General features: G+C 51.3%; 1 protein-coding gene across 3 annotated transcripts in view; it reads left to right on the plus strand.

Moving 5' to 3' along the window:
* Nucleotides 1-330: 330 nt before the first annotated feature.
* The window catches only part of LOC122383064 (clustered mitochondria protein homolog), a 41,345-nt gene continuing 18,273 nt past the window's right edge, over nucleotides 331-23,402 (plus strand). For 2 of the 3 annotated variants that reach the window (XR_006256769.1, XM_043369168.1), the window contains exons 1-6: nucleotides 331-505; nucleotides 5,620-5,794; nucleotides 18,710-18,963; nucleotides 19,952-20,149; nucleotides 20,364-20,517; nucleotides 22,640-22,773. Coding sequence is in view for 2 of the 3 variants with exons in the window: in XM_043369168.1 (XP_043225103.1) it covers nucleotides 5,680-5,794; nucleotides 18,710-18,963; nucleotides 19,952-20,149; nucleotides 20,364-20,517; nucleotides 22,640-22,773 (855 nt within the window). In the remaining variant the exon portion in view is untranslated. Of the gene's footprint in view, nucleotides 506-5,619; nucleotides 5,795-13,268; nucleotides 13,477-18,709; nucleotides 18,964-19,951; nucleotides 20,150-20,363; nucleotides 20,518-22,639; nucleotides 22,774-23,402 lie in introns of those variants that run through there. The other variant, XM_043369177.1, reaches the window with a different exon arrangement.

A 23,402-nucleotide genomic window follows, 5' to 3' on the forward strand; every position in this document is an offset into this window, starting at 1 on the left:
ACGAGCTTTGAGCACGAGATTGCTCAATGTCGAGGACCGGTAGTTACGACTTACGCATTCGCATTTCAAGCGTTTTTTTTTTTGCTTACAGTAAGTGGTACAATCGTTACGTAACCAACAAACACAAGGCCCTATAGGCTATATACCACCAAACACACGCGCCTGCACACCATATAGCCCATTTACCGTTTCCGTCCAGCACATTCATTTTGTCATTCGCATTTCTTACTTACCGTCGCGCATTCCACCACGGCCTTTCTCTCTTCTCTCTTTCATTTGTTTGTCACGTGTTTTCATGCGGCGTGCGGTCACGCGAATGCGGCATATTGTGGCGCAGATCAATGTGCTTGAGGCCGGCGAGTTGCCTGCGGGTCTTTTCACGGCGTTGACCGCGGTAGATGGGTGGCGATCCGCCCCCTTTTCTTTTAAACGCCTTTTTTGAAAGTTTTCTTTCTATTTGCCTTTTGGAACTGTGTCTGCTGCTCTTCGAGAACCGGTTGTTTTATTAATGTGTCAATGTGTTTTCCATAAAGGTGTTTTCCCTATAGGTCCCCAGCTTGATAATTGTCTCAGCTGCCCAATCATAATTGTAATATGCACACACCTGCATGTGGACACCTGCATGAGACTTTGAAGACTTGAAGACTGCTCTGGTGACCTCTGGACTGGATGGGAGTGAGCTGCACGCACTGCACGGCTCTTCTCACCTGGGAGGGAGTACTTGCCAGTCCATGCATGCCGGTCCTGTTCACCTGGGTCTGCAATAACCTTGCCATTTATATTTTATGAGGTCCATTGTCTTCCCCCTGTTCAATGTTGCATGCCAGCTAGTGGTGATCGGCTTCTGCTGCACATATGCCTGATAAGCTAGACTGAGCACAACACTTCAACCATCTAGTCCACAAATTCTGTTTGTCACAAACCAAGACATACCTACCTGCTACCACTAAAATGCCTGTGATCAGGTCGCCGCCACAGACTCCTCCCCCGCATAAACATAACACCAGAAACAAGTCGAGACAATCTGACACCACTCATCAAGATGCACCAGAAATACAAGCACACACCTCCAGCCCCAAGATCGAAGGGCAAGTTGCTGCAGCCATCCACGCCCTCCCCATCGATGTCGGGGTAGCAGTATCTCCCACTATCATCATCACACAATGCCAGTCTTCGAATGTCTGCAAGGGAGGTCCAGGCTACCCCATGTGCAACTTGGAAGTGAAAGATGGCCAACAGGGAGTGCAGTGCGACCTGTGCCTAAACTGGTACCATGCCTTCTGTCAAGATATTCCAAAAGGGGGTTACAATGCCCTAAAGAAGTACTCTGATGTGGTGTCTTTTATTTGCAGTGCATGCAAGAAGATTCCCGACCTGGCGAAGCTCACGCCTAAAACAGCTCAGTGTGATGCAGTCACACAAACCAACTCTGAACAAGTGCGGAGTGAAGTGCGCTCGAACTCAACTATGACTGAATCATCTCTAACCAACCCAGCATTGGATCAGGGTAACCCGGACCCAAGGGCCTTGAACGCAGAAGCTCTGAATGCCCTTGCCTCCAAGATCAGCAACATAGAAAAAACTATTCACGAGCATGTGATCTCTCTGTCAGGCTTCCACCAAGCAAGCAACCCAAGCAACGGGAACCCATCTTCTTCAAGAGCAAGTGTGAACACGAAGGAAACCTATGCAAAGGCTCTAACTGGAACCTCCACTCAGAGCACTTCAGTGATGGGCTATGTGCCAAACCAAACGGGCCCTGGAACCCAAGCAAGTGCTGGCCACTCACAAGACTACCGCATGATGGTCCGTGAAGAGCTTCTCGAGCTAGAAGAGCGCAAGAAAAGGCGGTCCTCCGTCGTGATCCGTGGGTTGAGAGCAGGGTCTCCGAGTGAAGCTGCATCTAGATTCGGAGAAATCACACAGTTTTTGATATCAGAAAAAGTGACACTGTCAGACATCTGCCGGATCAAGAATGATGCGGATTTGTACAGAGGCAACATCCACAGCTCTAGACAAAGAAGACTCATTCTGGAACAAGCAAAGGACCTGAAAAACTCTCAATTCTCACACGTTTATATCAAACGGGACCTCACGTACATGCAGCGCATGCAGCTCCAGACAAGATACCAGCAACGCCAAAGAGAGCACACCACCAGTCAGCACCGCAGTACTGAAGTATCCCAGGCCGAGGGGACAGCCAGCGCTCCTGGAAGGAGGTCAGCGGAGAACACAAGCTCACCAGAAGTACAAGCTTCAACACCGCCAGGGAGCGGCCCCCCTCGGTCACTTCCGTCAACCGAGGCTCACGATCCTCCTCAAAGTGAGATCGCGCTCGGGCAGCCCGGTGCACCTCGCCAGCCCTCAGACATAGCCGGCGAACCCGTCACTCAGGCTCCTCTGCAGCGGGTTACCGAGACGTCACCACTCCAGCCTGCCCCACCGCCTGGTCCCGACCCAACGCGCCCGGGCAATGGAAGCTCGGGAAACGGAGGGCGCTAGGAAAGACTGAACATTCGTTTGCTATCACATTTACTCATTGCAACATGAACGGCTTATGTGGCAAACTACTGAGCTTACAAGATAGTGTTCTCCGTCCATGCTCAACAGACATACTGCTTGTCTCAGAGACTCATCTAACAGAAATCATAAGCAACGCATCCATTCATCTCTCTGGCTACACTGTCTTGCGCAATGACGGCGGATCATCTAGTACTCACGGAGTATGCGCGTTCATAGCTGAACACATACATTTCGATCAGGTGGACACATCATTCAAGAATGTTCTTTCATTTCGTCTGACGAAGTTCAACGTCTTTGTATACGTGATCTACAGACCTCCCTCACTCACAGCAGCTGAAAACAACTTACTGATCTCATTTCTCCAAGAGAGCTGCTTGGGGAGGGAATCAATTCTTCTTGGTGACTTCAACCTGCCGTCACTGAACTGGTCATCACCTGAGGGCATGCTAGGGGAGGGAACAGCGTCAGACATCCGCTTTTTGGACCTGTTTGACTCTCTTGGCATGACGCAGTGGATCACCGAGGCTACTTTCCCCCGCTCTGGTAATATACTGGATCTCATCTTCACCACCGAGCAGGACAGAATTGGAGAAGTTTCGGTTCTCCCTCCACCTCCCGGAAGTGACCACTGCACCATTCTCTGTCGCTATATCTTCGACATCGACTTGCAGGAACGACCCACCTGTCCGGCCCCTCTCCTGGCTTGGCATAGAGGAAAGTATGATAAAATAAACAGTGCCCTCGCCGATGTTGATTGGGAGGTAGAACTTCGGTATTTATCAGCCCAACAGGCATTTGAGCATCTGCTGGGAATAGTGACTTCGTTGATCAAGAGGTATGTTCCCACCAGGAAACAAGGTTCCCAGTCCAAGAAGCTGCCTTGGAAGAGAAACCCCCCAAGCTCACTCAAGCAAAAACGGTCATCGGCATGGGCGGCCTACAAGAAAGCCAGAGAAAACTACGGCAGGAGAGCAGCAATCACCAAGTCTTTACTTACTTCATTCCAAGAAGTGAACAAGGAGCTACGCAGCTTTGCCTCGCGCTCTCAAATCGACTATGAGAAGTCACTGGTGAGTAAAATGAAAGACAGCCCGAAGCTCCTGCACTCTTACCTGCGCCACAAGAAGCAGTACCGTTCTTCGGCAGGTCCTCTGAAGGCTCCCTCTGGAGCAATCACAGACGACCCGAGCTCGATGGCGGATATCTTCGTGAACGCTTTCGCAAGCGTTTTCTCGTCTGAGGTTCCGCGAAACCCCTTCACTCATCAGCTCTGCGACTCTGTGCTGGCAGAAATCGCTTTCACTCAAGCTGATGTTGAAGCAGTTCTTCGCCATCTGGATCCCAACTCAGCAATGGGCCCAGACGCCTTCCATCCACAACTATTGAAGGCGTGTTGTTCGACCTTGTCATACCCACTGTACCTCATCTTCTGTCGAACATTGTCAACGGGCTCCTTGCCGCTGATGTGGAAACTCTCACACGTGGTACCAATATTCAAGAAAGGCTGTCGCTCGGACCCATTGAATTATCGTCCCGTTAGCCTCCTGTCAGTACCCGCCAAATGTCTTGAACGGCTCATTTTTCAAAGACTGCACTCGTACCTGATGGACAACTCTGTTCTTGATGACGCGCAATTCGGATTCAGGCCCGGACGCTCCACCGAGGATCAACTTCTCCTCACGTACGATTTCATCTGTAAGCAGAGAGACAGTGGGCATGTAATTGATTTAATCCTGTATGACTTTTCTAAGGCTTTCGACATGGTGTGTCATTCGATACTCCTTCAAAAACTGCGCTGCATTGGGATTCGTGGCGAGCTCCTGACTTGGATTCAGGACTTTCTGACCGGCCGCATCATGCAAGTCGTGGTGAAACACTCACTGAGTTCACCAATGGAGGTGAAGAGCGGCGTTCCGCAGGGGTCCATACTCGGACCAGCCCTCTTTCTGATTTTTATCAACCATGTCGCGTCCCGCCTACACGCCGCCTACAAGATATTCGCAGATGACTTGAAAGTCTACATGTGCATCTCTGACTCAGGGTCCCATGCAACCAAGTTCCAGGAAGATATAGATCTCCTTCAAGAGACCGCAGCATCCTGGGGTCTGAGCCTAAATCAAAAGAAGTGTGCGGTCATGAGATTCCAGCGCAGGTTCCACACGTTAACGAGACCAGAGTATCACCTCGATGGATCAGTAGTTCGATGGGCTCGTTCCCATTTGGATCTTGGTGTCACGATCGATGACGATCTAAAGTTTCACGAGCACGCAAGAGTCGCTGCTAGGAAGGCTGGAGGCATAGCTCACAACTTCTTGAAATCGACACTGTGCAGGGAGCGCGACTTCATGACGCACGTCTTTGTGACACATATTCGCCCCATCATTGAGTACGCCTCGACAGTCTGGAACACAGGCTACATTGAAGACGTCCGACGGCTTGAAGCGGTGCAGAGGCTCTGGACACGTCACATCAAAGGCCTAGAACACAAAACATACGAGGAGCGTCTCAAGGTACTGGATTTATACTCGATCAAAGGCAGACTTCTCCGTGCAGACCTTATCAAGACCTGGAAAATCTTCCACGGCCTGTCTCCTATCAAGCCGTTGGACCTATGGGACATGGCTCCAGCCGGTCGCACACGTGGCAACACCCTCAAAATCAAGGTCCAGAGGCGCCAGCTCGACTCGACAAAGCGGTACTTCACGGACAGGATCGTGAAGGACTGGAATGCACTACCCAACTCGACTGTCACGATGAACTCTCTGGCGGAATTCAAGTCATCCCTGGCAGGAATACTTGGCGACAGGCTCTATGAGTACCTCGCCTGAGGACGTGAAGAAATGAAGTACCTGCCCGAGGACAAGCCCTTGGACCGCTAAGAACCACACTGCACAGTGCACACACTTCACTGTCAAAACGACCCATCTACTCATACATGCTTCTATGCAGACGCACTTTTCCGACCCCCACGAGTCCTTCTCCTAAGAAACATCTAACGTGGGGCGTTGGCGCGTCTCTACCATACACGGTTTCCTTCCCCCTTCCAATTCCATTGGACCGGGCAGGGAAACCAAACAGGTGAGTTAAACAGGTGAGTTAATCGCAAGAGTGCGACACGCTGCTGGTGCCCACTGCCCTGATTTCTGCCTACAATTGATGGCAAGAATCACTGCAACTAAAGATGAAGCATGCAATGGTACCAGCCGGCAGGAGGATGCGGCTGGAGATATTCTGAATGAAAAGGGCACCACAAATCCCAGCAATGGGCTTGGTAAGTGGTAGGTATAAGTTAGGCAACAACTTAGCGGCTTGCGGGTGTCTAACCTTAACTACAACCTACAACCTTAAAGGGACCCTCCCACCTTCAAAAAAGTTTATGAATTGGCATGAAAGTGATGTCGCTCGGTTCAGAAAGAGCGAAAACGAATATCTACCAAATTTCACCGAAAAATATTCACCAGTTTTCAAGATATTTGACTTATACTTTTGTTTACTTTTTTGGGATCTCCGCTGTTTCTAGCGACTTTATTTTAGAAGTGCGGCGTTTGCGGCAGATGTTGCGCGCAAATAGCATATACCACCGCGTGCTACAAAACGTTTTAGTCAAACATTTAAAAATCGTTAGATATTTGCGCTGACGTCACACATTCAGAGGGGTATTCCTAAGCATTAGCCCCTCTGAATCAAAATGCTGCAATTTTGAAATTCAATATTTCCGATTTAAGGCATTTCTTGATGTTGTGAGTGCGGAAACCGGTAATTGTGAGCCAGGGACCCCATTTTGGCTATTTCAACTCAAATCTAATGTAAAGGTGGGAGGGTCCCTTTAAACCTGCCACCTACAACCTAAAACCTATAGCCTACAACCCAACCTACAGTGGCTCTCCGTGGGTGCAATAAAAAAATGTGTTCTGCTTTACTTCTACCGAGTTGCATAACAATTGTCTGACTTTTTTCAACAGTCACAAGCCACATTTTTTTCCTATAGCAACTAGTACCTACTACTTGAATCATGTGAGATGTTTCATGGTTTATTTTGACCTTTTTTAGTCTTATGATAAGTCCCATTCTGGTTTCTGTATTGTCTACCCTCAATGAGAAGATGTCTGTTGTTATTTTTATTTTATTGAGTTGGTCAAGGTGGTGTGTTAAGACAGTCAGGCCAAGACAAATTGATTGGTATTCAATCATTATCATTGCTAATTGTAATCAAGGGTTTGCTAATTGCTGCAATGCAAAATAATCAGTGGATTGACCTCAACATTTGATGTTTCTAGGCTAGTTGCTGATGCATACCTACACATTACACAGTACACTTTTAGCACTTATACCTTTTGAAGTTAACCCGCGCACCGACGGGGGTCTGCGCCAACTTAGTACCGACGGGGGGGGGGGCGGATGACCGCCCCCCCTGAGATCTCGAGAACGAAGCAAGATAGCGACAAGCGGTAAACGGCATCGGATACGCACGGTCAAGATCTACAATTTTTACTAAGGTCATTTTCAGGTCAGGTCAAAGATGACGTCACAGGGGTCGAAAAAGTCAAAATGGCGGCGCTAAATATGGAGAGAGTTTTTCTCGAATAACTTTCGAATTAGTCAAGATAGGAACAAACTAAGGGCATCATCGTGATCCTCTCGTCAATCCGCATCGAATGATATATATGTTGACCTCGAAAGGTCAAGGTCAAAGGTTGACCTCAGGTCACGTGACCTCGAGGTCATCATGTATATCATTCGATGCGTCTTGACGAGCTGAACACAATGAGACCATCCACGCGTCTGTATCTTGTTCCTGTACGGAGTTATTGGCCAAAAACCTTTGGTGACCTTTGATGACGTCACATGACCTCACAGCTGCCCAACAGCAAAACAGACCTCAAGGTAGTGAAGGTTGATCGTATATGAAGTCATGTATGGTATATGGGGCCATTCCGACCCGTTTTAGTGGTAAAAACAGGGAGTTGATTTTTCCCCCATTGACTTATAATGGGGAGGTCGCGAAATTGACCTGACCTTAGGTCACCGATATCAAAATTCCGAGATATACAAATTGTAGCTACTAATGACCTAATAACATCCTGCGACTTTCAAAGGCCTCCGACATCTACTGTAGCTCTGGCACGGTGACAAAGTTGCAAAAAAGTGACTTGAGGTTGGGTCATTCAAAGTGACCTGGTGACCTGACCTTGAAAGGTAGGAGGTTCAAACTTGCACACCATGTGTAAAATTGATAAGGGAATAGTCATACCAAATTTCGCGGCGCTACGCGCCGCGGTTTTCCCGCTATTCGCGAAAAACCTCAGGGGGGGGCGGATATCCGCCCCCCCCCCGTCGGTGCGCGGGTTAATAATGTAAGCTCTTCTGGTCAGTATCTATGTTGCCAGATGGATTGGTCTGGTGTTATTTTGGCAGGGAACACAAGATTGCACTAATGACAAGTGTAAGTTGCAGCTCACTGCTCATTAAATCATGCCATCACACTCACAGGCACAATTTAAATTGTAAAATTTTTACGATAATGCGAATAACTTGGCTATTTTTGAAGATATTGGGCTAAAACTTGCAAATTTAGTTCATCAGTGTGTGTTCTATCACATATATTCCGGTTTTTGCAAAAAGTCGAAAACTTTTTGAAAAAAAAAATCAAAAAATATATTTTTGCAATTCTAAATGAATATTTTTCAAAATTTTCAAAATTTCGAAAATTCGAGATGGCAGTTCGATAGCTACGTGTATTTGTAGTCCACTCATGCAAAGAAAACGGATCTAGCTTTAAAACTGAGCTCTTGAGAGCGTTTGCCGTATTTCAGTATTTTGCATGAAAATCGGCTGACATGACGTCACTCTGACGTCATTTTCAGCTTAACTATAGTAGCTAGAAAGTTGAAATTTTAACCCAAAATGTCAAATTGATGCCTCTGAGGGTACCGCAAGTTTCGTGTTGATACGTCAAACGGTTTAGAAGATATTGCTGAAAAACATGAGGGGGGCTCTGTAGAGCCCCCCCCCCCAGTCATGCGCGGGTTAACCCTCGCATGTGTGCGGCGTTTGCCAGCTTCTAATGTGTAGGGGGGGGGGGTCGTTGGACCCCCCCTTGCCGTTTCGCCCCTGATCGAGCTAGAGCTTCGCGAAAAAAAAACGAGCGTGTTGCCCGTGACGAGAGGAAGCCGATGATAGCCAATTTTAAAGGGACTATCCCACCTTTAACATGGGGTTTGAGTTGAGATAGCCAAGTTTGCGGCGAGGTTCAGAAACCACTATCTATCTAGGTTGCAACCCCCGCGGCCTCTTGGTGTTGAAGAAATTCGTTCCCTTCATTTGAAAATGGGCCTTGTGCAAGGCCCTATCTTCAACATGGAGCGACCGTTAGTGTGACGTCACCTCGTTTAGTCATTCTGATTTAAATGGGTTTGTTCGTTGAAAAATCGCTTAAAACTTGGTCTGAACTTTGTTGTGGTGCCTACAGAGTAAAAAGAATCAGCTTTATGACAGTAATGTGGCCTGGGGAAGGAGGTAATTTTGGGCTGTGACGTCACATATTTGAAAGTTTGTGTTTGGAATATGGGAAGCCTAAGATGTTTAATGAAAAATAAATGCCAGAACCGTGTTCCTGGTCATCCAATCTATAAAGTCGGGCACAATTTAACTGGTTTTAACAACATTTTAGAAGGTGGGATAGTCCCTTTAACCCGCGAGTTGCTGGGGGGGGGGCGTTAAACGCCCCCACTTTTTTCGCCGGGCCGTAGCATAAAAACGGCGCGCCGCAGGCGCGCCAAATTTTGGGTACCTGTAGGGAATTGATTGAAGTTTATTGTGACAAAGTTTCAAAAAAATCGGTCGGAAAATTTTTGAGATATCGAGGTTTTAGTGACGTCATGATTTCTGAGTTTTCGACCAAAAACGGCATATGTTCAAAAAATCATATAAAATCACAGAATAGACATACAGACATGCCGTAAACGCCATTAGACTGCCAATACCATGATCAATCAAATGGTTATCTTCGATTATTGATTATCGTTCCGCATTTTCCAAAATCTTGAACTGAATCTTGACAATTTTTCGTGACTACTTCACGACCATGATACATGAATTTCTTAAATTGAACTTTTTGAGCCAAACACGTACACATATGATAAAATGAATGTCACCATCGTGTTCTACGCCCCAAATTACCTATAAAACATGTGTCACAGGCTGCGAATATCAGTTTTGATTTTCGGGGATATGTGCCTACCCGGTTGACCTGACCTTGACCCTGACCTATGCTTGACTGACCCCTATATGGAGCTGACACTCTTGTAGGCCTTATAGGGTGGATTGTGCACCGTTTTGACAGAGTTTATGGCGAGAGGCGCCCATTGCGAAGTCCTGAAGTCCATGCTACTGAAAGCCCGATTTCAGGTGTTTGACCTGACCTTGCCCCACCTGTGACCTCAAAATTCAACTTTAAAGTACTCATCTGAAGCGTCTCGTCGCGCTCTTTCGTTTGCCGCCTCGTGCGTTTCGCTGCGTCAATTGGTTCTCGAGTTATCGGCTGGGGGCGTTTAACGCCCCCCCCCCAGCAAACGGTGGGTGGCGAAATACCCCAGCAACTGCCGGGTTAAGGTCCTAGGTCATTGGTTGACCTTTCGTCAGGTCAATGACCCAAAAGTCGGGAAAATCGGGACTTGTTAGAAAGCCGTAAAGTGTGGCTGTTATGGGTTTTTTCGGGGTGCTGATCACGAATATCGTGTTAGTTTTGATCACAGATGATGTCTTTAACCCTCGCCCTGGCAGGGCCTTTTTCATAACACGGCCTGGCAGGGGGGGGGGGGGTCGATGCGATCCCCCCCCTCGCGATTGGCTCCTATGGCACCTAGAAACACCAAATTTGGTATGTAGGTGGGCCCCATGGAGTTCTCGCCCCTATGCAAATTTGGCTGTTCTAGGTCAATATTTAGGGGGTTTTTGGGGGGTATAAATGTAAAAATTTCGCTAAAAACAGGTCAAAAGTTTTTCGCTTATAACTTTTGATCTAATTAAGATAGAACAAAAAGAAAAGCACCAGTGAACTCAGCACGTCAAGGCGCGTCGAATGATATACTTTTTAGCTTGCATAAGTGTACTTAAAGTTTTTCTTAATTTTTAAGTAAACTTTAATTAACTAATTAAGTTCAAATTAACCAAATTGCATCATATCGCATATCATTCGATTCGGCTGATCACCAGGAACACAATGACACCATTTTTTAAGCTCTAGCGTCATTATGTGCCAAGTTATTGGAAAAAATGTGATTTGACCTCAGTTGACCTCATTTGACCTTACCCATGGATAAGTACACCAAACAAAGAAGCACCAAGTGACCTGCTGTTAAGTACTGTGGTTTCAAAGCACAAAAGTGATAGAACGAAGCGGATATCTCCAGTATTTTCCGAATTTAGTATTTTCCCATAGGCTTAACATTACGACGCAATGACCTCTAACTGACCGTGACCTCAAAAAACCCGAACTATATGCTATACAACTCGGTGAACTTAGCACATCCTGAAAGTTTGAAGGAAATCAGTCGAAAACTGTGAGTTGTACAGGTGCAAAAAGAAAGTTGAAATTTGACCATGACCTTGTACCGGTTTTTCTGACCTGGTGACCTGACCCAAGGTCACCGGACCTGAAATTGTCAGGTCATATGTAAAAAGGTTGCCCCATAGGCTGTGCCAAATTTGGCGGCGCTGCGCGCCGCCGTTTTTACGCTATCTTCGAAAAACCTTAGGGGGGGGGGGTCGCATCGACCCCCCCCTGCCAGGGCGAGGGTTAAGCATTTAGACCAGGTCGGGTCAGGTCAGGTCAATCAGTAGGGGTCGTGACGGGTATTCGTAGTACGCGTCAACCGCCTCCGACAGCTTCGTAACATGTTACGAAGGCACCAAAACTACTTCGTAAATGTTCAAATAGCCTCTAAATTCGAATTCAGCTCCAAAACTAGCCTATAAACATGTAAAACTCGAAAAAGTGAACCGAGGTCACCAAAGGTCAGTGACCTGACCTGACCTTCAGGTGACCTTGACGTCCACCCTAATGCATGGGAGCAACATCAAATCACATGTTTGAACGTTTGAAGCCACGAAAAGCTTGCAAACGCGCGGCTAATGCGAGCCGACATACGCCGAATCGCGATTCCGGCCAAACATGGCCTCGAGAAATAGGTCACAGGTCAAAGGTCACTTGGGTCAGGGTCATGAAATTTTCAGAGTAGGTGTAAAATTGATCAACTCTAGGGTACTGAAAGTTTCATCGCGATCGGCCGCTTTTTGCGCGAGTTATTCGCGAAAAACCATTGGGGGTTCATCCGACCCCCCCCCCCCCCATACACATGCGAGGGTTAACACTGGCGACCAACTGGCGACCACTATGAAGACGGGCGCCGACATCAGAATCGCCATTTTCCTCCCCAGAATAGTCTCATTCTTGGTTGAGCTGTGAATTATCAAATGAAGATTTTCAGCATCTCGCAGCATTATGTGTCGGCAGGTTTATGTGACATTAGGTGCAGTTTTGCCAGCCTTTTCATTGTTTCCCAAATAACACATTTGCAGGTTTTTTTAACTATTGAAAGCTATTTTGGTTAGACTCGTGCTTTGTGTACGGAAGAAGTTAGATGCCGATCGAAGCTGGACATGGCCTGTCCCACTCAACAGACTTCAACTGGCCGCGGCTCAGTGGCGGATCCAGGGGGGGGCAAAATGGGCATTTGCCCCCCCCCCCCCAAACGGCATAATTTTGACATTACGCCTATGGACGATGCATGGAAAGAATCGATAAATTGTTATGGTTTGCCCCCCCCCCCCAAAAAAAAAAACTCTGAGCTGTATCCGCCTCTGCCGCGGCTGCTCCCACCAGCCGCAGACATTCCGCTTCAGATGTCTCAGTAATATTATACATCTAGCGCTCAGGCGACTCCAATCCGGGCTCTCACTTCATGGAGTCCAACGCTCAACTGAGCTGCCGGACGTGCGAAAAATTAGTTCGTCTCCAGTTCTTATGAGCTCATCATTCATGGATCCAGGATCGATTTACCACCTGGGATTCAGTGGGATCATAGGTCTTTACCTGCAATCTGCTTTTATATCCTCGATCACTTAGGTATATCACATATGGAACACCCAGTAGTTAGTGGTAAATGATAAGCTGCCGGTACCGAGTAGGTACTACGTACGAGACAGGAGTACTATCTACGAGAGATGAGTAATGTACTATCTTTCGGATGTGAACCAAACACGGAGGTAGTTTCCTTTCGACAACTCTCAAAAGCGGCGCATGTTGTGGTTTACGAACGCTGGTCAGTATATGTGTCTGTATGTTATTGTTCCATCGGTTAGCAAACAAGAAGTTAGAATTTATCAGGCAAACTCTTTCCGTCTCTCCCGTCTCATACAAGTTCGTGAAAGTTGCCTGTAGCGTTAATGCCCACAAGTCTGATTAGATAAGGGACACGTCTCGCCCTCTCCCCGGCTGCCTTTTGCAGTTGTCCTTTTTAACGTTTTCAAAGGTTGAGCAGCTTTGCACCTCCTGACGCCCTCCAGCGACGTCCCTGCTCATCTCTCACGCACAGGACGGCCGGCGCACGCGCGCGGTGCGTGCCGGCGCGGTCGGTCGGCGGAGGCACGCCCCCGTCCCGACCAACCAGCGCGGCGGCGTCTCCGCTGCACCGATCGGCGCTGGCTCGCCGGCGGCGGCGGCGCGGCGCCGTCCGCGGTCTGTCAGTGCGGCGCTGCCCTCCCGACCACGAGGCGGCCGGCGGTGTCGGAGCGGGGGTCGAGAGGTGCTGCACGGAGCTGCAGGAGTGGTCCGCGTGGCTGCGAGCCGCTGTGTGTGACGTGGGTGACGTTGGCCGACGGCGGAGAGAGAGTGTTGTGAAGTTGGTGTCCGGAGGCTATTGGACTGCAAGTGACGTCACAGCCAGCAGTCACGTGAGTGTTTCCGGCCAGCTGATCGCCGACCGGTAATGGCCGTTTGGGCTCAGCTGTCGGACTCTGGACTGTGCTCTCGCCTCTCGGAGGCACCGTGGTCCGCTCGGCACGTGGGCAACGGTCTTATGTTCATTGACCGATAGCGGGTTATCGGCTGAGCGAGGCCGGGCGGCCACGTGGGATATTTTTGGCCGTGTCCTCCGGCCGGTAGGAGAGCGTGCCAACGGTGGTGAGGACTCGGTCTGGGGACTGTCCTCCCGACCGATCGGTGCTGCAGCTCTGCTCGGTGCGAAACCCGTGGTCATATAAAGCTTTATAAGGTTTCGAGTCGGCTGGGACGAATCTGTCCTGGGGGCAGTCAGCATCTGCGCATGGCAGGCTGCCAGGCTTCCTGGAATTGAGATCCCAATCACACAGAGCTCACTGGGCACAGAACTGTGTTTCGCAACACAGCTCTGATCGCAGCCCGGTGCAGTCCTTGGTATGATTCTGAGAACAGCACGATATTGCAGTCATACTTTGGTTTCGTTACCAGCCGTGGTTCGTGCTGGGGCCCCCGTAGACCGCCAGTTGTTCCCGGCGAGTTAGCCCAGTGAGTTACATGGCCGGTGAGTGAGTGCTTTGTCGCTGTAGCACTCCGTCAGTGCGACCGTCGCCGCCGCGCGGGCACACGACGTCGGCCTGTCTCCGCTCGGGGACGTATAAATAGCGTCCGTCACATGGCGAGGTGCCAGCGGCGCGGCCGCCGTCCCCGTCCCCGCCGTCTCTGCCGGCTGATTGGTGGGCGCCGTGACGGACTCCCGTTCCTCTCCCGTTCGTCCTGCTGCCTCCCCCACCGGCGCTCTGGCATACCACGCGGGCCGGGCGGGCACCAGCTGTGGGACCGGAGAGCGGCGTCACCCGCCCCTGCCGCCGGCCCGGCCTGCCCGGGGCCCGCGGCGCCAGCTGCTCCTGTGGCTCGGGGCGAAGGTCAGGGTCGCTCGAGTCTCTCGGCTGTCGATTGACTCCGGCTACGGCTCGGAACGGATGGCCTCCTCCGGTGTCGGCCGGTGATCGGGTTTCTTCTAACGCCACCGCCATTGATCAGTTCGACCAGATGACACGGGTCTGGACCTTTGTCACATGAGATTTGTCCACCTTGTGTGAAACAGCGGGAGAAGTTCCTGGTTTGAGGGGAGTGAGGAGTGCTGGGTCATCAAATATCTGACCACGTGTCGCCGGGCGGCTCGGCAGGGCGCGTGGCCTCGCCCGTCGCCAGCACCGTTTGCTTTGGCAGACGGAGAGCATATGTGCCGGCGCGTGGTCACTTGACATGGCCAACATGCAAGTCTCGTGATCATAAGACGTGGACCGGACCGTGGTGACGTGAATGGATGGTGTACTAACTACTCGTCACTGAGCTGTTGTGCCTTATCACTCGTCCTCATTTACTCCGACGGAGGCCTCCAAAACTATTGATTTATCTATTGAACATTGACAAACCTATCGTTGGAGCTTAGGGTCGCTTGGCTCTACAGCCACTAGCCAGTATCCTTTCGATGAAATGACCACCGACCCTCAACCAAATATATATGTATGGCATATTATGCAAATATCGTGATCCCGGGCAGACCTTCTGTTGGCGCTGGCACCGCCTATGGTCATGGCTTTTGGCCAGTCTCCTTTGTTGTCATTACAGCACTGTCTCCGGTCGCACCGTTCAAATAGGAGAAACTGCCCAGTGTTCCGACCATTCACGGCCTCGACTGAGAGCTCCGATCGAGCGGCAGGGCGGACCGCGTGGTCCGGCAACCCGTCTGTTTACGAAGGCTCTCCGCCGAAACCGTGGCTGGGCTGGGGCGGCGTCATATGACGTCACAGGGTGTGTGACGTCATACTACCAGGGCAAAGCATCCAGCGTGCGCAGTTTGAGCGAGTGGTGTTTACGGGTTAAGGATCGTGGTGCCTTCAAATACCGTAAGATGGGCTATTTGAGACAGTTGTAGTGGTTTAGTCAAATCGTTATAAAATGAAGACCGTTTGAAATTTTTCGTCTTTTTTCCTCAGGCAATTCACCGTTCGATTCCACACCAACTTAAACAAAAATGACAGAAAAATATCAAACGGTTTTCATTTTATAGCGATTTTACTAAACCACTGCATACTGTCTCACATAACCCCACTGTCTCAAATAGCCCCACCTTACGGTACGCCTGCTTCTGTCCAATAAATCCTTATAAATCCAACCGAGATGTATGTTGTAGGTCTGGCCAGGCGCTTTAGAGCCTTGATCCTGGATAGAGACTATAAGCTGAAGGTCCTGTATCTGGCTGTTTTTGCGTAGGCAGCTTGGAACTGACCGTTACGTAACGTTGATCAATGCGTGGTTTCTAACGGACAATGACGAAATTGAGGCTCGCAACAACAGCGAATTTCTCTCGATCACCTACATTTGTCATCCAGTAAGATATCTGTTTACAGGTCGCATCACTCATGGATGTTGTCTACCACTTTTTATACAGTTTAATTGAGCATCTTTTTAGGAGGGGGATCTGCTCGACCATTAGCATGCCTCAACTCCCCGGCTGGATGGCAGGCACTGTGGCTCTTGTCTCAGCTGTGTGATCACCAGGTGGCAGTCTGTTGCCTCTGTCATCACGCGCCTCCTGCCCTCGAGCGTCACCTCCTGCCAATTATGACCTGCACGAGCAGTTGGCACCTCTTGAGTGCCGGCAGCTGCCAAAATGTGCCGCGCTACGCACGGCTCGACGGCAGAGGCCAGCGCGGTTAGGGGTTGCTCGATAATATCCATGGCGTATGGTTTTGAAACCCTGTAGTGCTGACTGGCCGTTTTATAATACTTTTGTATTGTTTGCCTAGCTACCCGGTTACCAGGCTGCTGCCAGTGTCCGTAGGTATACCACCCGCGTTCCCACACCTACGTGGTCAACATTAATGGGCTGCTGACAACGTTCAGTGGTCCTCAGTGTCCGCCCATTGGGCTTATATTAGCACTGCTTATCCGTGACTCGTGTTTGGTTATTCTATAATGTCGTACCTTCCCCCCACCCCTCCCTCACCACTTACGCTAGTGACCTGATAAGTCCTTGGTGACCAGCGATGCTCGTGCCGAAGGAAAAGCGCCCTGGCACGGCCGCGCCACCAGGGGATCGTCCAGTCATACCGCTATCACAATAAATCGGGGTGCCTGGCTGATGGCAGGCTGGTCGCTGTACTGGATGGGAACTCCTGTTCCTTAGAGACTCGTGCCGGGTCGCCCTAGAGTGCTTGATATGGTATGTCGTCTGTACTCGGTCCACCCTGTTTGTAACTCATCTGATTGCTAGGCTACGTTGCAGGGCTATCGGAGCGCATCTTGTACCTACCAGTTTGTCTTCCTCGAGTTTGATAGAGGTATGGTAAAGCATAAGGGAAGCTTGACTTGGTGATCCGTCCTTCACAATTTTCAACTTTGTATATTGGAGGCTGGAGCCCCTTCCCCCCCCCCGCACACACACGCTTATGCTTATCGTCTAGCGTAGGGATAAACCTTGAATCTCCACCACACAAAGTCATCGATCGGCTCGGGGGGGGGGGGCATCTATTTCTGCACCTTTTTCATAGGTATGCCCAGCTTTATTGTTCTGCTGGCGGTGTGCTGATGCCCATTGGGACTATTATTTTGTGCCGATGCTTGCGATGCCCGTGGTATGAACGGCGAAATATAACCTTTATTCACGGACAAGTGATGATGGATTCAGCTCTGTGGGTAAGGTCACTGAGCGTCTGGTCAACCTTTATCTGGTTAATTCATCCGGGAATGAAACCGGTTAGGTGTGTTGTTTGACCGTGGCTTTTATTACCCATGCCGGCCCACACTGGTCGCAGCTTCTCTGCTGCTCACTGTTTTGGTCGCCCTCTACGCACCGGTTTTTGGGACCCCGCTGTCTGTACCGCGCAGAGCGCCGCTCGTCCCGCACCACACGCCGGCCGTTAGGTTGGCGAGGTTGAATGTTTATTAAAATGTGCCGGGCCGGCGGGCTGTCTGGGGTCGGTCGGCCCGGTCACTCGCGCCCCGCGCCGCCAAATCGGATGCCGGGAGGGGCACTACACTCATACACGCGGCTCGTTTTGCAAGGCCTCTTGACTTGTAGATGACCGCGTGAAGTAGCCGTTCGGCTGCCGATCTGAGTAGTGCTCCTGTTTGTCCCGTTGGTGGGACGTACTGTTGAGCGCATGGGTCGTAACTCGTATTGGTGTGCTGACTGCTGTGCCAATTTGTTGACCTGGCTTACTCCTGGTGCCTCTGTGAGCACGTGTTTGCTCGCTGGCCCTCATGGCAACATAACTGGGCGGGTCGTGACGTGATGCATGACTTGCAAATTGTTGGCGTGCATCAGCACAGACCGATAGGTGCGGCGAACATACATGTGCTTTTACCGGTGTTATTGCCTTATAAACGTTGAATGTGGCACACCCAGTTTTATCATTGTGCTAACGTAAATAATTGCGTAGGATATTTCCGCTCCCACAAAGTTGTACAACGACTTGTTTTTTTTTTAGACGCAGTTTGTCATCAATGATTCTTCGAGGGACTTTCGCTAGTCGTTATCGCAGAGGTGCCCCGCTGGGGGTCGGAAGTCTGCCGGGGACCCACTGAGAGGCGGGTCCGACTATCTGGACCTATCTCTGCGGAAATGGATCGCCCCCACTCTGTATCGGTGTCACGGCCCGTGTTTTTATCGCCGGCCCAATACGACGGCGATTTTGATGGGCTATTTTTGCCGCTGTTCGGTGCGGCCGATCCATTCATTGATACGCTACCCAGGGGCGCGGGGTCAGGTTGGGTTCGGGCAGAGGTTTGACGGTGAATAGAAAGGTCTCCGCGTGGTCGGTGCGGATGATCGTATCGAGGACAGCATGGCAGCGTGCTTACCGGGTCCTGCTGAGGGGCTGGAAAGGAGCTGCTGTTTCGCGGTCGAAGTCGGCCTATCCTCTTAGAGGCTTTGTTCGGGACCATTTATGAGCGATAGTACGCATCGCGTTGAACACTACTGTTAAGTGGCTCGGATTGCACTGGCAATTTTCTTTCGGGTTCATTTTATGTAACTACATTACCAGTGTCGTGATACCGCATCTGCACTTTGTGCGCATCTACATTGATCCTTATGAAAATAGTTTCTGTTGACTGTTTATCTCTCGACTTCAACCACCCCACCTGACGAGCGCCTCTCCGGTTTTCTGTGCTCCGCAGACCCGGCTACAATGAAGGCGGACGGCCCGGAGAAGGAGCAGGTAAACGGCGCGGAGAAGGAGAGGGACGGGATGGAAAGGGAGAGGGACGGAGCGGAAAAGGAGAGGGACGGAGTGGAAAAGGCCGAGCTCGAGGACACCAAGGAGAGCGAGAAGCAGGGAGGAGACGCGGAGAAGGACACGGACAAGGACGGCAAGAAGGACGACAAAGACCAGGAGGTGGTCTTCATTCAGGATGTCGGCTTCACAGTCAAGGTGATTAGCGCAAGACGTGGCAGATTGGCTGATGGGATCTTCTGATGCTGGTTACGGAGCGAGCGAAGCGAGCGTAGTCTTTCCTTAGATTAACGGAAATTTCTGAGTATGAGCGGCCGGCCGGCCGGCCGGCCGTGGTCACGCTTTTGCGAGGCTTATATCTCAGCAACCACTTGACCGATTTACATGCGGTAATTTTTGTAGGGTAGCTTCATTCCTTCTACCAAGTATTGCACTATTCCCGATGCATGTGGGTGACCCCTTATGCACGTGCCACGTGCAAAACGAAGAGGTGTCACTTTTGTAATTGTTGCAATATCTCGGTAACTACTGGGCCGATTGCGCTGAGAGTTGGCATGTAGGTAGGCACCCACTAGGCAATGCATATCCATGTGCCAGAGTTGGGGTGCTGCTGCACGTGCGCACGTGCAGGGGTCGTTTCCAGATCTCCAGAACGGCTGGACCGATTGCGCTCAAATTTGGTACACGGTTACGGAGCAGTTAGTAGGGTGCCGTGCACAAGTCAGTTGGGACCCATTTTGCACGTGCGCACGTGCAGGGTGCCGCTTCCAGATCTCGAGAACGGCTGGGCCGATTGTGCTCAAATTTGGCACATCGCTAGAGACCGGTTAGTAAGGTGCCGTGCACAAGTCAGTTGGAGGTACCCCCTCGCAATTTCGCACGTGCAAGGCCCACCCTCTCGCTCGCTCCGTTAGTCGCCACAAAAGGCGTTATACTGGTAAACTAAAGTTGCCTTATTGTTAGTGTCTTTATACGACTCTGGATTGCAGTATAAACGATCTGTTGCTCTCATGCATCGCCTTTTGAAGCACCTAGCCAATGTTGTTTTCTTTCTGCAACCTAAGTATGTGAAGAATTTTCTCATTCTTATTTGTACTTCACCCGGATAATTAGATAAAAAGAGTTGCTTGCTATTCGCGTCCATAACCTGACCTGCGCCGCCCGCCGCGGCCCCGCCGTCCGTCAGATGTACGCTCCGGGCCTGGAGCCGTTCGACATCCAGGTTTCGAGTATGGAGCTGGTCCAGGAGATCCACCAGCTGCTCATGGACCGCGAGGACACCTGCCACCGCACCTGCTTCTCCCTCCAGCTCGACGGCAACACGCTCGACAACTTCGCCGAGCTGAAGACCATCGAGGGTCTCAAGGATGGCTCTATCATCAGGGTGAGCAGCGAGACGTCGGGCTGTTGTAGATGGATAGAGGGTGGGATGTCTAACGACTGCCTTTGGCAAGATTTGTGCGTTTGTGTGACCGTAGAACATTGCCTTAGTCTCCTGTCATTATCTCATGTTCATGACATGATAGCAGTTGAGATAGCACGACTCCATCTGACTCCGTGTGACGCGACGTGTTTTTTACGCCACGTGTGTTGTCCAGGTGGTGGAGGAGCCGTACACGGTGCGCGAGGCGCGAATCCACGTGCGCCACGTACGTGACCTGCTCAAGTCGATGGACCCGGCAGACGCGTTCAATGGAGTGGACTGCGCCTCACTGGCCTTCCTTAACACGGTCACCAACGGAGATATCCTGGGTAAGTTGGGCTTGGCGGAGGACGCGGGGCTACAGGGCCACTGTAAATGGCGTGTTGTATGTTTCTGCGAAGTATATGAAAAACCTCCACGTACTCGGGATGTTCCAGACGCGTGAACAGGCGCTGAAAATGTGGTGATCGTTGCATTCCCGTTGGCTTATAGCCTGCAGGTGTATTCAAATGCACCGCTGCTAGTCTGATTCGGCTAGCCCCAGCGTCTCCCGCAATCCCTCGCTTTTGCGTTTGTGGTACGTTCTGCTTACGTAAGTATCACTGTGCGTAACCAATGCTGAATTCTGGCCTGCGCGAATCCGGCGCCAGGACAGCCGGTCCCTCACTTTGTCCTCTCTCCTCCCCCTGCACCCTTCCCTCCGCTGTCCTCCCCTCGCCCTCCCCGGTCTGTGCTCGGCCAGCCGGCCGGCGCCGCTCGGTTACACACCACCGAACGTGTGCCGGGCGGCAGCGGATGGTCCCTCCGCCTCTAGCCGGCCGGTCCATCCGTCCTCCCACTGCCCCCGTCGACGCGCGGCCGTCGGCGCCCTCCCGACGCTGACGGTACCGACACCGGACACTGCTCCGACGCACCGGCCGACTGCGTCAGCCCGCGGCCGGCAGAGGTGATTAGCGAGCCCTCCTCGGCGCGGGAGGAGACACCGGACACCGCGGCCGGCCGGCCGACCCCCGCCGAGCGGGCGGCGCGGCGCTGAATGTTGGGGCCGCGTGTGACGCGTCTGTGGATGAGATGGGTAAACCAGACAGGTTTTGGGCAGCTGGGACCACGATCAGTGAAAATTGAGCCGTCGGCGGTAGTGACGTACCGTTGTGCTGATGTATGGACATAATATTGGGTGTCTTTTCGTCCATCTTATTGTCGAGCTTGCGACACGTGAGTTGTGACCCCTCAGATGCCGGGTTGGGGTTAGTAAAGTCTGTCGCCTCAAAAGTTCGGCTGAGCTATCAGAGGCCAGTTTAGGTTTTCAGACATTTTCGAAGGCATCCTCAAAGATTCGTGTGGCCCTTCAGAGATCTACTCGTACGTTAAGGTCCTCAAAGATCCCTGTATGGGCCCTCAGAGAACATGGACACCAGTGGGACTCTCAGAGGCCGGTTTGGGCCCTCCGAAAGCTTCTTAGAGCTCAGTGGAGCTCCTTAGGAGTCTGTGTGAAAAAGCAAGCTCATGAGCCCTGCGGCACTTGAACGGTACTTGTGCCTGTCGCAGACATTTGACGAGAGTTGAGAAAGGCCCCGAATATTTCGTGTCACGCTTTGAACGAAAATCATGTGTCAGCACACCAAAATTTATGAAAATCAGCTACAAAATGTAATAAAGAACCAACTAGGAACATGGAATGAATCATAGCATTGACATTTCCGAGTCTGGGTCGGAGTCTTGAAGATTTTGGCGACTGCGACTCTGACTTTGGTTTGAACTGCACGCTCCAACAGAGTCTGACCTCAAGGCATTCTCAGAAAGGTACACTCGGGGGCAGATTGATGTTCCACCACTCCCTAATCATCGGGCTCCCATGGCTCAGCACTGGCTGCTGCCAGTGGCAGCACTGGCAGCACTGGCACTGGCAGGCAGTGCTGAGCAGTGCTGAGGGCAGGCAACACTGGCAGCAGCCAGTGCTGAGCCATGGGAGCCCGATGGGTAGGGAGCGGTGGAACATCAATCTGCCCCCGAGTGTACCCCCATTTTTTCCCGACTCCAAAATCTCATCGGATCTGTATCGATCTCAGGGGGTGCCCGGTCCGAGGTTGGGGGGGGGGGGGCAAGCTGCCCCGCTTGCCCCCCCGTGGCGACGCTAATGTCAATGACTATACTTATGCTAAACGATGTGGAAGAACCTATATCTCAAAAAGATAATTGGCTATGGCTTGGCTCATCTTGGCTCTGTCAGTTGAGTCGTACGTCAGGTCAAATGCCGTCTAGTTTTCGTCCTTTTTTTCTTTTGGATGGGTAGAGGACCTTTCTTTACACTACCCACACCCGTTATATCTTTTCCTCTCCTTTCATCCCGTCTTCCTCTCGCTCTACGTCTCTCCGACCCCCTCTTCCCTCCTCCCTCCGGCCCAGTCTCACCCTCCCTGACCGGCGCGCCGCGCCCCCGGGTGTGTCCAGCAGAGAAGAAGAAGGCCCGCCCGGAATCGGTGGACTGCACGCCACCCGACTACATCATGCCCGGCTGCCGGGAGCGGCCGCTGCTGCCCCTCCAGCCGCACGTCAAGGAGCAGACCGGACCGCAGTGCCTCAAGGTAAAGCGCCGCGGGGTGGGTGGCGGATGGGACCGCAGTGCCTCAAGGTATAGCCGCGGGGTGGGTGGCGGATGGGACCGCAGTGCCTCAAGGTAGCGCCGCGGGGTGGGACTGGGAACTGACAAGGGATTCCAGTTTCTCAAAGTGAGACTGGGATCGGGCCGCAGTGCCTCAAGATATAGCGCCGCGGGGTGGCGTGGCCAGCGGGTCGGGGACCAGGAGGGACAGAGGACACTCGTGAGGACAGCTGATGAGATTGGTTGACAGTATTCAGGGTGGTGGGGTGGAGCGGGGTGAGTTTTCAGAGAATGGGCTGGGCGTTCCTGACGAGAGTTATGGGGTGGGCTTCGCTAAATTGGCGTAATTTACCTAAGCTGGGCCACTATTTTAGTTCTTGCTACTTGCTAGTAACCAAGTAGGTTGCAGCTGTGATGTGTGGGTCCTGTCCGATGTCCAATTGAAAGGAGTGATGTTAAGAGCGACGTGGGTGCTGCCGATTTGCTGGCCATTAGGTAATTGCATCCCTCAGCTATTGATCGCATCATGAGCGGTGTCATGAACCTACCAGTGTCGTCTGCTCGATTACGTAAAACCCGTTTGTTGGGAAGGTTAATTACCCATTTTAGCCG

This window comes from Amphibalanus amphitrite, unplaced genomic scaffold (genome assembly GCF_019059575.1).
Source record: "Amphibalanus amphitrite isolate SeventyFive unplaced genomic scaffold, NRLGWU_Aamphi_draft 000012F_arrow, whole genome shotgun sequence".
In the NCBI taxonomy this organism is placed as follows: Eukaryota; Metazoa; Arthropoda; class Thecostraca; order Balanomorpha; family Balanidae; genus Amphibalanus; species Amphibalanus amphitrite.